This window comes from Periplaneta americana, chromosome 5, assembly GCF_040183065.1.
Source record: "Periplaneta americana isolate PAMFEO1 chromosome 5, P.americana_PAMFEO1_priV1, whole genome shotgun sequence".
NCBI lineage: Eukaryota > Metazoa > Arthropoda > Insecta > Blattodea > Blattidae > Periplaneta > Periplaneta americana.
This window is the reverse complement of record NC_091121.1, coordinates 138,739,767-138,756,467: the sequence shown is the minus strand read 5'-3', so window position 1 is coordinate 138,756,467 and position 16,701 is coordinate 138,739,767. Positions and strand designations below refer to the sequence as shown.

General features: G+C 35.4%; 1 protein-coding gene across 2 annotated transcripts in view; it reads left to right on the top strand.

Moving 5' to 3' along the window:
• The window catches only part of LOC138700204 (limbic system-associated membrane protein-like), a 1,013,135-nt gene that overhangs the window by 912,399 nt on the left and 84,035 nt on the right, over positions 1-16,701 (top strand). For both annotated transcript variants that reach the window (XM_069826646.1, XM_069826645.1), the window contains exon 7: positions 9,587-9,813. In XM_069826646.1, the coding sequence (XP_069682747.1) occupies positions 9,587-9,813 (227 nt within the window). The remainder of the gene's footprint in view (positions 1-9,586; positions 9,814-16,701) is intronic.

Below are 16,701 nucleotides of genomic sequence, written 5' to 3'. Positions count from 1 at the left end.
AATGCTATACATTCTTAAAGAAAAATAGTCCACGTTTATAGCAATGTATGTTTAATTTATTTATTTTTAAATTATGATATGTTTTGAGGTTATAACGTACAACATTAGTGTGTAACAAATATAAAATACTATATTATTAGTATTCTATCATTATCCTCTGGTTTTCTGTTTCGTTACTAGTGTTAGCACTTGTAGGAAGAGGTAAAACCTCACCTTCCAACAAACTTAGAAAACAGTGGAATGAAAGTGTAACGCAAGAAGCCATAAAACAAGTTAGAGAAAAGAAGTGAGAGACGAGTCATCTGGATTCAGTATTACGGTTAGGAAAACACCTTCTATTGAAGATGCTGAATGCTTGTTTTCTGCTTTTGTCAGTAGAGGTCATTTTGACTTTGCAATTTTATTAATCTTGTAACTTGTTAATAGTATTCCATATTTGTACCTCCATTTTATGAAGTATTTAGATTTATAGATAATGATTTTTTAAACACTTCCTAACATCTTACGATCTTCTATATACAATGTACTATTTTCACAGGGAAATTCAGCAACAAATAGGATTATACTTTACGTTCAGTATTGAAGCGGGAACTCACTATATTAGTGTTTTGATTAGAATCTTTATTAAGTTCAAAAAATCTCAAAATGTATTATGTCTCCTTTTATTATTTCCTTTCTCTTAAACAGAATTAACAACAAACTTTCAAACCAAAGTAACAAGAATATCTTGAATTTGAACAATTACTAATCAGTTAAAGATCAGGCCATTAAGACTTGCTTTATCTCATCCAACAACATCCTTATTACATGTCCATTAAAACTCTCTCAACCCAACATAACCTACGTCACAGTAACAACTTCCATACATCCAGTGTAAGCTTATTACATACCAAAGTCAACCAGAACCCAGTTGATCTCTCCAGATCAATTGATCCTCTCGTCTTAACCACCCGTATCAGGGCAGATATCCAACTGGCCTCGCGTTCCAGGTGGGGGCCGAAGGCTATCGACGCATGCGCAGAGAAATAGTCCAAAATTGTTACACTGAAAGTCCCTTTGTAAACATACATATTCAGGAAAGATACCCAAATTTACATTCTGCCGGATTACAATATAAATCATCCACACTTACCGTTACAGTATTCAGAACATGTAGGTCTCAAAACGAGAAAACAGAATGGTATTCCATCACTTTCTCTAACAATTTTGTGTAAGATTAATAAAATAAAGTGCCTAAAGTTCATTATAGGAGAAACATTAACGCTTTCGTTATTTTGTGAGAAAATAGATGGTAGTTTCCAAATGAAATTTGTATAAAAGGAAATTATGAAGCCATGTGTCTGCTAAGATACCAGTCGGTCATGCGAGTGTAAAGATATATGAGTTCATTTATACAAGAGATCAGGTACTCAAAATAAAAATTAAAAAATAGAAGAATATATTATATATGTGAAGATTGAAATTAATAACAGTTTACAGCATTCGATTTTGCTGTGTTATAGAAGCGAAAAAGTTGCAAGCACAGTGCATGTATGCTTATCGTAAGCTAAATAATAGAAGCAAAAATAGTGAAACGGTAAAGATAAAAAGTGCGATAGAATGTTGGAAACGTAAAAGGAAGGGGAAAAATTACTAGTTTAAGGAGTTGTGAATAAAATTTCATATACATCAATTGTGAATGTGTAGGCTATAAATTCATTGTGAACAATATTGAAGATAAACAATTTTATATAAAGAAACTTCAGTTATTTAGGTAAACATTTTAACAGTAAATCTGGTTGTATATTTGTAATGCGTGCGATAGGCTGCAGAACGAACCAGGCCTAAGACCTGTGAATTTAAATATATACCAAGCATATAGAAGTTTTACGGATTTTAAGGGAATCATAGATCCCATCAGATTATCCATTTGTCTCTTCTCCCCTTCCTTTAGTGTTACATTTCTTGCTTTCTTTTTCACTTGTTATTTCTTTTTCTTTTTCTTTATTCCATTTTCTTTAACCTTTATTTATCTTATTTCTCTTCAGTTTGCTATTTATTTCATCCTTTCTTTCTCTGCCTCTTTGGCTCCATCGTATCTTGATGATGTATAACTTTAAACCCGAAAAATGAGGAGTGCAGTATTCAGGTTACGAAATATTTTTACAAAATCATTATCTCTGTATTTATTTATATTTCTTGCAGACTATTTTCTGTTTTCTTAATTTTTTCCAACCTTTATTGTATGTATTCCGAAGCCTTTCTTCTATAATATGTTATTATTTTGTTCTTTCATTAATTTCACTGCTGGTGTACTTTGTGGCCTGGTAGAGCATGGGTGTCCAAATGCCTATAGAACCAGGAGATATCGGACGTCAACCATGCTCTGCTAAGATCAATAACTTTCCATATAAAATAGGAAAAACGACCTTAAAGAATATGCGCTGCGGGTTGCTTACGCCAGGGATTACCTCGTACGAGTTACAATTGGACATCTATGTTGTAGAGTGTAAGGGAAGGCCCTATGGTCTTAACTCTGCCGTATGAATAAATAATAAATAACTTTCACAATTTCCTCCTTTCCTTTTTTCCCATTTACTCCTAATTATTTATTCATTTATTTTATTGTCATTTCTTCTTTTTCTTTCACTATTTATTCCCATTCCTTATTTATTATTTTCCTCATTTCCTTTCTGACTTTCTTTTTACTTATGAGACAAGTGGCTCATATTTATTTAATTATTTATTTATACTTTGAGAACATACTTTGGTATACTAATGAGCTGGTCATAATGACAATGACTATTATAATTAAGGTGAAAATTATGATGGTGATGATAATAACGATGCTATTTTGAAGATGATAATTGTAATACAGAATATATCTGCAGTGCTTGGGAAAAGTGACATAAGTCAGTTTCCACAAACCTTAGTCTATTTGATAATTTATTGACAACTTACGGAACATCTGCTCGCTTGGAAAAAAATACATAAGTATTTCTCCCTTTACAATAATTCATACAGAAAAAAATCAAATCGACATAAACCAGTGTAAGTTGTCAATAAATTATCAAAAAAGGTTTGCGGAAACTGACTTATGTCACATTTCCCGAGCACTGCAGATATAATAATGTTCACTATCGATTTGTAAACAGTGAGATGTTTGGAAATAAACTTTCTCGGATATATGTGTAAGTTCTCCAGTTAGGTTACGCAGCGGTGATGTTACATTCGTTGCATTCCTGTCAGAAACAAGAAGAATCATCCTACCAAAGGGACTAGCTATGTGTTCATTGTCCCTTGTTTCTCGGTGTGAAGTTAAAGTCTGGCCCTGTGCCATGGTGACCTCAGAACTGTGGAGCCCCCGTTACTCGATAATGCATAATATTAGTTCACAGTCCACACCTGTGGAGTAACGATTAGCGCATCTGGCCGCGAAACCAAGTGACCCGGGTTCGATTCCCGGTCGAGGCAAGTTACCTGGTTGAGGTTTTTTCGGGGTTTTCCCTCAACCCAATATGAGAAAAATGCTGGGTAACTTTCGGTGCTGGACCCCAGACTCATTTTACCGGCATTATCACCTTTATCTCATTGAGACGCTAAATAACTTAAGATGTTGATAAAGCGTCGTAAAATGACCTACTAAAATAAAAAAAATATTAGTTCACAGTACTCACAAGATAAACCACACAACAGGCCGAAAATCCAAGCATTGAAATGTAATAATAATAAAAATAATAATAATAATAATAATAATAATAATAATATTATTATTATTATTATTATTATTATAGTAATGATGGTGGTGTAATTTTTTATTTAGTCGGTTATTTAACGACGCTATATCAATTACTGGAGCACGCGGTAGCGTCGCGGTTAAAGCGTAAATCTACGAGTCGAAAAGTCGTGACTTCGATTCCAGATAGGGTTATAGGTTTTCTCCATTGATCTAGTTCTTCGTCCTTCTGGTCACACAATAGCCCTGAAGTTTACTGAGGCGATAACAGAAATGAGAGCCATTTCCATGTGTTAATCGGTTGCATAGGAATGACATCCGTGCTGTTGTTAGTGCCGATTATCTGAATGGGAATCTGTATCTTCCTATCCTCTGAGACTCAATGGTAACCTGAGACATACACGAATTTACTTAAAATTACTGTACTTGGGGAAAATCTCGTGAAAATATCAACAAGTGCATTGCTTTATATTGTCCGATAGCTTTATGTGGAACTATGTGTGAATGGTACGAGGGATGAAACAAGGAAAACAAGGAGAACAAGTGAAACACAATCAGAACAACGGGAGGACAAGGAGAACTAGATAAAGGAAAGTAGAACAAGGGGAAGACAAAGACAACATGGGGAATACAAGGACAACAATGTTAAGATAAGAAAAACTGATAATATCAGGAGAACAAGGGGAAGACAAAAAACTAGGGGAATATAAGGACAAACAAGGTAAGATGAGAAGAACAAAGGTAAGACCAGGAAAACAAAGGGAATTAAAGGAGAAGGAGACGACAAGGAGAAAATAGGAACACGAGAAGAGCAAGGGGAAAGGAAGTAGATAAAAATGAGGACAAGAAAAACTGTGGGAATACAAAGAGGTCACTATTGTATAAAGAAGAATAAGTCGGATACAAGGAGGACAAGGGGAGTACAAGAAGAATAAGAAGAGTAAACAAGGAGAACAAGGAAGAAAGAAGAAGAGGACAAGAAAAAGTATGGGAGAGAGATTATTGTTGTATAAACGAGAACAAGTGGAATGCAAGGAGAGAACGGGAAATAGAAGAAGAATAATGGAAATACAAGGAGAAGAAAGGCAATACATTAGAATAAGAGGAACACAGGAGAGCAAGGGGAATAGAAGAAGAAGGAAAAGAAGACAAGGAAAACAAGAGAATACAAAGAAAACAAAGGGGTGGCAAGGAGAATGATAAGAATAAAAGGAGAACAAGGGAAATTCAAGATGAAAAATGGGAATACAAGGATAAGAAAGGGAAAACAAGGCGGCCAAGAAAAAATAAAGGAGAAGAAACGGAAAAAGGCGAACAAGGGGGAAGCAAAGAGGACAATATGATACTAAGGAGAACAAGGGGAATGGAAGGGGAACAAGTAACGACAAGAGGAGCTGCATTTTTAAGCGACTGTCGATTTCCAACTTATTAGTCCATAACTAGTGAGGAGAAATAATTGTTCTGCGGAAAAAGCAGACAACAAGGAGAACAAGGGGATACTAGAACAAAAGGAATGCAAGGATAATGACGGCAGTACAAGGGGAATATAAAGTGGACGTGGAGAATACAAGAAGGATAAGAACACTAAGGAAAACAATGGGAGCAGTTGTGTCGAGGAGGTTGTATTTTTATGTGAGTGTTAATTTCCAACTTAGGTAGTTAGTGGGGTTTAAGAATGGTGCGTCAGATACTATGGCTATTTGCGCCCTTATCAAAAATTCTTTAAAAAGCAGAAACAGTACCATAACCTACAAGCAGACACGAGCTAGAAAACATTGTCACATTAAAATCAGCTACACAAATGCTTTACTAACAAGGTGATTCGTTAAAAAATTATAAAAATGAGCAATTATTTGACACCAGACACAGATAATCTGGAGATTTAACAACACAAAAACTCTATAGCCTAAAATATTCGAATGTAGACGGTCCGAAATGTCAAGTTGAGTAAAACAAAATAGCCTTCGGATGTAAAGGGTCCGGAGGGTAATTTCCAACTTACCCTTCCATATCTATTTAAAATTATGGTTTATTTAACGACGCTCGCAACTGTCGAGTTTATATCAGCGTCGCCGGTATGCGCACAATATTTTCCCGCAGGAGTTATTTTACATGTCATTAAATCTACTGACATGAGCCTGTCGTATTTAAGCAACTTAAATGCCATCGACCTTGGCCGGGATCGAACCCACAATCTCGAACATAGAAGACAAGCGCTATACCAATTACACTACCCAGGCCGACTCCATATCTAGTGATAAACAAGAGTAGACGACAAGAAGAAAGGGAATACAAGGTGAACAAGTGGAATATAAGGATAACAAGGGGAATACAAGAATGGCAATGAGAATATGAGGAAAGAAAGAGGTAGAACTAACGGCAAGAGGGGGTTGTATTAATATGTAACTGTCAATTTTCCAATTTACTTCCTCCATAACTAGTGAGAAGGAAAATGTACTTCGGCGTCGAAACCCAACTAGAGGACCAGCCTAATGCTACAATTGGACAGAGTTTCACAATAAGAGACCAAGCGCCAAAAACCAGTTTCGAGATATTGGCCATTGAAATAAATCTGTTTTTTTTTATATATATAAAACATTTTACGCAAGGAGTATTGTAACATTCATACTATTACAAAAAATAGCACAAATAATACCAAATAAGGCTAACCGATTTTTAATAAGAGACCAGCAGTTGAATTAATATTTCAAAGCCGAATAAATAAATGAATTTTATGCAATACACCAATTTTTGCTTATAAATAGCATATGATGAAGGATGAGTGGAAAGGAGAAAAATTCTCTCCGGCACCGGGATTTGAACCCAGGTTTTCAGCTCTACGTGCTGACGCTCTATCCACTAAGCCACACCGGTTTCCCATTCCGATATCAGATCGAATGCTCTCAGTTTAAGTTCCACCTCTTGGGTTCCTTCTAGTGGCCTACCCTCATTCACAGTGGCACAATGTCCACACATGTGCAGAGGTGCACTCGTTATGAGTGACTAAGTGGCCGGGTTCCGACGGAATAAGCGCAGAATTTCTGCACGGAAATATCATTATATATGTACTTCGGTGCATCGTAATAATATTATAAATAGCAGTAAAATTCAGATATCTCATTCTTGATTTTTTCCGAGTTAAATTAGCCTACCATCAACAGATTTGTGCAAATACCGGTATGTATTTTTTTTTCAAATTGTCGGTATTGCGTAATTTCGTCCATTTCTGGTAATGAGAGAGGTAATGAGAAGAGTGAAAATATACTGAGAAGAATTAGGACTTGTGTTATCATGCAGATGATTATAACAATATACAAATAAAGTTATGTTAATGAATAATGAGTACAATGAGAAAGATAAGATAAGAATGTTAATGAGGATAAAAATCCTGATGTCTCCGAAGAGAAAGCTGATGATGAAGGTAATTGTACTATAGTAATGATGATGATATAATCTTGATGAAAAGGACAGTGACGAACGATTAATACAGCAAGGGGCTATTATCTTATATACTATATTTTTTAGTATTCCTTCCTTTCAAAATGGATATGGAGTGAAAGAAATGACGAAGGATTGAGTCGTAGACAGCGACCTGGAACGGAGCTCCGATCTCGAAGTATCGAATGTTAACGGCGATATATTGGCAGGCAGAGTCTAACGATGTTATTTATTACGGACAAGTTGAGTCTTTCGACGCGAATTGCTCTGAAAGTTACGTAATGATTTAGAGGCTCATACCGTATATAAAATAGGAATAAAAAATATAGCAACTTTCTACAGCACTCTTTCACTGATCCAATTTCTATATGTCCTTAGAAATTGGTAAGTGCGAAGGAGAGAAACATGAAACGAGTGACAGAAAAGGGGGAGAATCGAAAAGTGCAACTTTTTACAGAGTTTTATAATTTATTAACATATTTTACTATTTGTTCGGTGGAGACTTTCACAAAAGTTGATTTCCATGTTGATGGCGTGCTGGAGTAAGATAAACAAGAAATCAATTTATCTGAAGTTATTTGTGAAAAGCTGAAAAAAGGAAAAATAAATTAAGGCGCCCAGAGAGATGAGGAGAAAAAAATGATAATTGGATTTCATCTAAGCCGTGATTCTCGTCTCTTCTCTCTGTTTAATTTCGTCTCTTCTTTTTAGATTAATTATTAATCATTTATTAACTTTTTACTGACTTAACTTTTACGTTAGGAAGAAGACTGTGACCTATGTTTTTGTTATGAAGGAAATTCGTCTGTACTGTTTAATGTTTCAGTCCGTCACTAGAGTATAAAAGTCACTATTGCCTGAATTCTAGTTAAATCGTTCAAACACACCCAATTAAAGAAAGAAGAAATTCGTTTCTTAAATTATCGAGTCATATTCCGTGTATTTCTATTATATAATGAAATTGACTAATTATTGTAAGTTCTAAGGCTGGCAGATTTGATGTAGACCAATACATCAGTTCGTCTTTCATTTAAATCTAGTATTATTTGAATTTAAAATGGAGAGTTCACTTCGAAGCTGAATGTGTTTCGATAGTGGTAACAAAACTTAAAATTCTGAAGAACGTCTAGGTGTTATTTAATAATTAATTCCAGATTCATTAATGACGTCACCCACTAATTTAAGAATTCGAGTGAATCCCGATAACTTATATGCGACACTGTTTCACAAATTACTATTTACCCATAGACATTCCGAATATTTATACATAGGTTACTTTTCCTTCCCTAATTTTTACTCTTAAATTCCTCTAAGTTACCTACGAATGAAGCAGACGCGTTGGTAGCTAAGGGTACGTACACGTTGGAGCCACGATAAACGATAAAAGAAGCAGCGATGCTATATCAGAGAGAATTGAAGAATGCATTGTCATTGAGGTGTGCATATTGGAGTAACGATAAAAGCGAAGATACACGTTAAAAGCGACGAAAAAGAAAAGTACCATTTTCTTCGCTCTTGTCGTTTATATGATCTCTGATTAAGATAATATTAATCTGTATAATTACCGGTGATTATCAATATATCCGAATATTAATCTATTTATTATTATTTCGGCGTATTAAATTAATTATTGTAGATATTGGCAAATTGATCAGTTGTGTATTTATTCGTCATATGTTATGTGATCACAAGAACCAATCACAACACAACTATCTTTGGGATGAGAGACGGATTTAATTTTGTACGTACCGTATTTAAGTTATATTAACCTTGAACTTAGCAGCTGATATTTCCTATATATCTTCTTTCACTAAGTGGATGTATAGACTATCTTCTACTGATAAATCAAAATGTTCGCTTCCCGCGTCCTCGTTGCTCCGATATGAACACTTGATTTTTTGATAATACCAAAGCGTCACTAGATCGTTTCTTTTATCGTTTATCGTTGCTCCAACGTGTACGTACCCTAAGTTGGCAGGACGCTGTCTTGCGACGACTTCAGATCGGAGTTCAGATCTTGGCGATGGCCGAGTCGTATTTGTGGTAGACAAAACAAAGTTTATTTCAGTAGCTCAGTCGGTAGAGCATTGGTGTGCTAAGTCAAAGGTCCCGGGAACGATATCCTTGAAATTATCTTGAAAACCGCGCTTAATTGATATGTACCCAGAATTGACTACCGCGCCCAGTTGATATATATCCAGAACTGACTATTGCGCATAGTTGATATAATATCCCAACTGACCGCCGCACGCAGTTGATGAGTTTCGGGCATGTAAAGTTTTGGCTTGCGCGTAATTGTCACTCTCCAAATAATTAGTCAAATTTTAACATTTTCTATTTTGTTCCTGTCATTCTCAAAGTCGTAAATAGTTCTACTAATGAAATTTCTTAAGTTTGTGATCTATATCAACTTCTTCCTGTGTGATTTGGCAGGCCGTCCTAATCCCGCAACCTTCGTGAGTGAACCACGTGGAAAATACCGGGACATGTACAACATCAGCTGGAACGTGAATAGCTACACTCCCATCGAGGAATTCAAGCTGTCCTTCCGCAAACTGCCAGTGAGTTCGCCCCAGGCATTGCCCGGCCACCAGCAGCCGCCGCCGCCCCAACAGCAGCTCCAGCCCCCGCCGTCCAACGCCAGGCGCCCCGCGAGACGGGTAAGCATTATAATGTATTGTATTTATCAAAATTCCATGGTATTCATACGTGCTTACAGCTAGAATATGCAACAAGTCAAAAAACTTAATACTATTATAAAATATTAATTTATAGTCACAGTCTAGATGAAATATATATAGACGAGATTTACAATATAGTCTGCTAGTACAACACAAAGTTTTAGTATCAATTTCATGAAGTGTTATTGAATGTCATGAATTCACCTATAGAATAGAAGGCGTGAGAAATTAGGTACTTCTTTAATTTGGCCCTAAATAATTTTATGTTTTGAGTTTCATTTTTTATATCGATAGGGAGACTATTAAAAATTGTACTGCCATATAACGCACTCCTTTTTGATAGCACGATAGACTTGCCGATGGCGTATGAAAGTCATTTTTTGACGTGTATTTATGCTATGAACTGTTGAATTAGTTACAAAGTTTTCACGATTACATACGAGGAAGATTATTAATGAAAAGATATACTGACAAGCCATGGGCATTATTTGTAGTTTTTTTAAAATAGCCCTACGATTCCCTAGATTTGGCGCCTACTATTGGTCTAATTACTCTTTTTTGTAATAGAAATATATTGTTACTATCTGTGGAATTTCCCCAGAATATTATTCCAAAACTCATTACCGAGTGGAAGTATGCAAAGTATATTGTTTTAAAGGTATTGATATTTACTATCTTTTGCATAGATCTAATAGCAAAACAAGCTGAATTTAGTTTGGGGGTAATTTATTTAATATGATTTTTCCAATTTAACACATTATCGATTTTTAAGCCAAGAAATTTGGTTGTTGTTGTTTCTAATAGGCATCTATTATTAATTATTGCGCTAGAAATTTGCGACGTTGAATTTGGACAGGATTTAAATTGAATTATATTAGTTTTGTTACAATTTAATACTAATTTATTGACTGAGAACCAGTCACATATTTTGAAGAGAATTTCCTCTGTTGAAGATTGGAATGTGTTGGAGTTATTGGCTGTAATTACTATACTTGTATCATCTGCAAATAATATGGGATGACCTACATCTTTTATTAGGGGGCCAAGATCATTTATAAACACTAGAAAAAGTAGAGGACCTAATATTGATCCTTGAGGAATTCCATTATTAATAGTTCCCCATGTCGATGCAGATTTCATAGTTGTATTGATTTCAACTTTCTATATCCTATCTATGAGATATGAGTGAAACCATTGGTGTGCAACACCTTTAATTCCATAATAATCTAATTTATCTAGCAGCATTTTATGATTTATACAGTCAAATGCTTTGGATAAATCACAGAAAATCCCTCCAACTTATAATTTTTTATTAACTGCCTCCAGAATTTTGTCAGTTAAACTAAATGTTGCATTTTGTGTGCCTTTATTTTTTCTAAATCCAAATTGTTCTGGGACTAAAATGTTCTATCTTTCTAGATGATGATATAATCTTTTATACATTACTTTTTCAAAGATTTTGGAGACTAGATGACTATTGAAGGATACTATTCTTATCTCTACATGACGAGACCAATATTGTATTTCTATGACATCTCAATGATCAGAAACTGTACACTGAAATATCGATGACTCAGAACCAGACTGTTCCAAGTCCATTTTACTACAATCAACTCCGGATATAGTGAACCTCTGCGGACTATATCCGAAGTGTCTCTCTCCTAACCTTAAAAGACAAATGAATAAAATTTGTGAACAAGAAAATAAAATATTTCATTTTTATGGAATGGATTACACTGTATACTGTTACTCACAATTGATTTACTTAAACTATGCTGTCGACCCAAGTCCGCTTGCGAAAGACCACGTTCAATGTCACTTATAATATTCGCCTTATCTTCCAAAGAAAACACTTTACGCTTCGACATTTTTATATAGTACATCCACTGTTGGAACACTAGGTCAGATAGAAATGACAAACGCTTTTATGGTGTGACTGCGTACACAGTCTTGGAATTTCCCGGGTCACTTAATGGAAACTGGGAGAGGGTTGATGGAGTTTGAAAGCCATCGAAATCTTACATATGGATATGTCCGTCCCCTTTTAATAAAAGAAGGAAATTTCATTTTCCGTTGTTTCGATGCTATCCGTCATAATTTAAATGTTTCTGAGAGCAAAAGATAACCCTTTGGCGGTGGAGGATTAGAAGTAACAGTAGAGTAGTGTGCCTGAGAACAGAATGGCAACCCTTCGACGGTGGAGTGAGGGAAGGTCGTCACGCGTTGCCTGGATTTACAGTACAACTCATTGTCTAGGATTCACTAATCCTACATTTATCCTTTGACTAAAGGAGTAAGAAAATTAGAATGTTGCTCTCAACACATTCTTTCAATTTTATACAAGAAGGTCTGACTTCAAACAAGGATTTATCAGGATACAAGGTTCACTATAACCGAAGCGAGGGTTCACTATAAACGGAAATATTAATGTACTTTTTAATGTATGCGGGTCGGGACCAACGATTTAGGTTCACTATAGCCGAATGTTTACTATAACCTAGTTCACTATATCCAGAGTTGACTGTACTTTAAGCTCCTGACATTCAGAACTTCGTGAAACAATTTGGACTAGCTTCATAGCAACCTTATGGAGAGGAATATTTACAATTTTGTTCGATTCATATATGCAGACAAGAACTGCAACACAATGAAACACAGATTTCTTTCTTACAAAAGGTTGGAATTAGAACAGTCTGGTTCTCAACCATCGATATGTCGGCCAAAGGCTTAGTATATAACTGATAAACTAAATTTACTCTCAAACGCCATGTTATTTGCCACACAGTATCTTCAAATCAGGTTTCATCACAAAGTAAACTGGTATTTAGAGTAAAATTAAATAACCCTGAAGATTTTCAGAGCGAATAGCTCACGTTATATGTAACAGAAATGTGTAATACTATAGTACATTTAGGGAAAGTTATTACTAAAAAAATATGTTTTTCTTTTTTCAAATGTTCAACACCCTCTTATTGCATAATTATTGCGAGTAGAATCGTAGTTTATGTCCATAACGATATAAAATCTAATAAATAATAATAATAATAATAATAATAATAATAATAATAATAATAATTTATTCCTCTGGTGCATTTTAATAGCTTGGATAGTTTTAGTGTAAATTTAGTTTAAAAACCAATAATTTCAAGCCACTGAACGATTCGAACAAATTGAAACGTTGTAGTCGGAGAATGAGGTGGGAGGTAGTTCTCCTAGGGAGACAGACCTGAGTTCGTTGACGTCTTACATCTGTATTACGAGAAGAAAGAGCGGTGTGTTTGCGCGGAAATTTGAATCTCGTAAGACCATTGGTTAGTTCACGAAAGAGCCAGGAAAAATATCACGAAATAATCACTGCCACAAAATTCCCAAGTTTTACGCTGCTGTGGTACGTTCGAATTATAACAATGCTATCTTTATTATAGAGAGACCTACCGTCTACGACCTTGTAATAAAATGACATTTAATTTGTTGTGAAATATATTGAAATACCGTTTTGACAGTTCTGTAGTGCAGATCTTAAATACTGTGTATTGTCAATTTTGAAGTTTTTTTAAGAGCGATATCCATCTGTTTGTTAGGTTGACTTCTGACTTTGTTGTGAAACGTTCGTTTAACGTTTCGTGCATTTTACAGTTCATATTTTAACAATAATAATAATAATAATAATAATAATAATAATAATAATAATAGAAATTTAAAATACCGATAATATAAATTGTATAATTTCAAGGGAAAAATTGTTCCGGGGCCGGGTATCGATCCCGGGACCTCTGGTTGAACGTACCAGCGCTCTACCACCGAGCTACCCGGGAACTCCACCCGACACCGTCTCAACTTTTCCCTTTATATCCACACAACTCGCGTGGGCTGACGAAACGCCAGAGACCCACAACGAGTGCACACAATCTCTGTGTGACTTGGAATTGTGGTTTTCTGTTAACGAACACAGTAACGTATATATTATGCAAATCTAGTCTTTCAGGTGCAGCTCCCTGTAAAGCAGATTTGAATAATTTCAAGGGAAAAATTGTTCCGGGGCCGGGTATCGATCCCGGGACCTCTGGTTGAACGTACCAGCGCTCTACCACTGAGCTACCCGGGAACTCCACCCGACACCGTCTCAACTTTTCCCTTTATATCCACACAACTCGCGTGGGCTGACGAAACGCCAGAGACCCACAACGAGTGCACACAATCTCTGTGTGACTTGGAATTGTGGTTTTCTGTTAACGTACACAGTAACGTACATATTATGCAAATCTAGTCTTTCAGGTGAAGCTCCCTGTAAAGCAGATTTGAATAATTTCAAGGGAAAAATTGTTCCGGGGCCGGGTATCGATCCCGGGACCTCTGGTTGAACGTACCAGCGCTCTACCACTGAGCTACCCGGGAACTCCACCCGACACCGTCTCAACTTTTCCCTTTATATCCACACAACTCGCGTGGGCTGACGAAACGCCAGAGACCCACAACGAGTGCACACAATCTCTGTGTGACTTGGAATTGTGGTTTTCTGTTAACGAACACAGTAACGTATATATTATGCAAATCTAGTCTTTCAGGTGAAGCTCCCTGTAAAGCAGATTCGTCAGCCCATGCGAGTTGTGTGGATATAAAGGGAAAAGTTGAGACGGTGTCGGGTGGAGATCCCGGGTAGCTCAGTGGTAGAGCGCTGGTACGTTCAACCAGAGGTCCCGGGATCGATACCCGGCCCCGGAACAATTTTTCCCTTGAAATTATTCAAATCTGCTTTACAGGGAGCTTCACCTGAAAGACTAGATTTGCATATAAATTGTAAACAATTTTAATAATGACCCCCTTTACAAATTTCTGCGTATGCCACTTTTAGTTTATATTAATGATATAGCCTCAACAATAAATAATTAATTTTTCCTACATAATCTTATTTGCAGGTGATACAAGTGTTATCTCAAATGAACAATGTGATCAGTTAATACATTGTTACAGTTAATGAATTATTTGCTTAATGAAATCAAACAAGCAATTAATAATGACAAAACTAGTGCAATAATTTCGACACACATAATAGTGCTCAGTTTTCTCTCAATATAAGATTAAATGGAATTGGTCAAAAAGTTTCTTCGTCAAGAATTAGATAGTCACTTAAACAGGAAAACACACATCACATATATTACTCTAAATTGACCTCCGGTGTTATGCATTAAGATCATTATCTCATATTGGTGACAGAAACACTTTTAAAATGGCATACTTCGTGTACTTTCATTCTGTAATGAAATATTGATTAATATCTGAGAAACCCATCTGAAGCTACACATAGTTTTTTTTTTTTTTCAAAAAAAAAAAAAAAACCTTAAATATATAGGAAAATCATTTAAGTATTAATCAGAAAATTTATAATTGTAATACAAAATGCAAATCAATTATCCATTAAGCAACTGTCAATTTCAGTTGTTATTAAATTTGGAGTTCATGATTGTTTTTTAAACCTCTATCACATTTTTAACTCTTTTTCTTTGAAAACAACGCCAATCCTCGACTAAAGTCCGTAGACCAGTGGATAAAAAAAACTAGCAAAGTCCTTTCATAAAAATGGACGTAACGCGTTTTGGGATGACCTCTTCCATTATATTTTTAACTTGTTTTCATCCAAAACAATGTCAAACCTCGACTAAAAGTTTGTGTTATTGTGCATGTCACTTAAAAACTCGCTCAATCCGTAGATCGGTGGATAAAAAACTAGCATAGTCCTTTCATAAAATGGACTTAACGCGTTTTGGGATGACCTCTGTCATTATATTTTTAACTTGTTTTCATTCAAAACAACGCCAATCCTCGTCTAAAAGTTTGTGTTATTGTAAATGTCACTTGAAAACTCGCCCAGTCCGTAGACTGGTGAATAAAAAAAATTAGCACAGTAGTTTCATAAAAATGGACTTAATGCGTTTTGTAATGATGTCTGTCATATTTTTAACTTGTTTTCATTCAGAACAACGCCAATCCTCGTCTAAAAGTTTGTGTTATTGTAAATGTCACTTGAAAACTCGCCCAGTCCGTAGACCGGTGAATAAAAAATTAGCACAGTAGTTTCATAAAAATGGACTTAACGCGTTTTGTAATGATCTCTGTCATATTTTTAACTAGTTTTCATCCAAAACAACGCCAATCCTCGTCTAAACGTTTGTGTTTTTGTGCATGTCACTTGAAAACACGCCCAATCCTTAGACCAGTGGATAAAAAAAAAACTAGCACAGGCCTTTCATAAAATGGATAACGTATTTTGGGATGATATCTGTCATTATATTTTCGACTTGTTTTCATCCAAAATAACGCCAATCCTCGTCTAAAAGTTTGTGTTTTTGTGCATGTCACTTGAAAACACGCTCAATCCATAGACCAGTGGATAAAAAAAAACTAGCACAGCCCTTTCATAAAATGGACAACGTATTTTGGGATGATATCTGTCATTATATTTTTAACTTGTTTTCATCGAAAATAACGCCAATCCTCGTCTAAAAATTTGTCTTATTGTGCATATCACTTGGAAACTCGCTCAGTTCCAAACCGATGGATAAAAAAAAAAAAAAAAAAAAAAAACTAGCATAGACCTTTCATAAAAATGGACTTATGCGTTTTGGCACCACATTCTTCAATTAGTTAAAATTTAAACGCTACTAAAATGGAGTTTAATGGACTCCATTTATTAAATCCATTACCAAGGATCGAATATTAGATCATTTACCACAGGAAATTAGCCGCCTATGGCATCTTGGGAGTTATAATGAAGACGTGTATAATTTATGGCATAGAACATGAAAAGCTTCATAGTAGCACAGCAGTCAATGATGTAACTAGTCAACACTAGAAGACAAGGCAATTCGG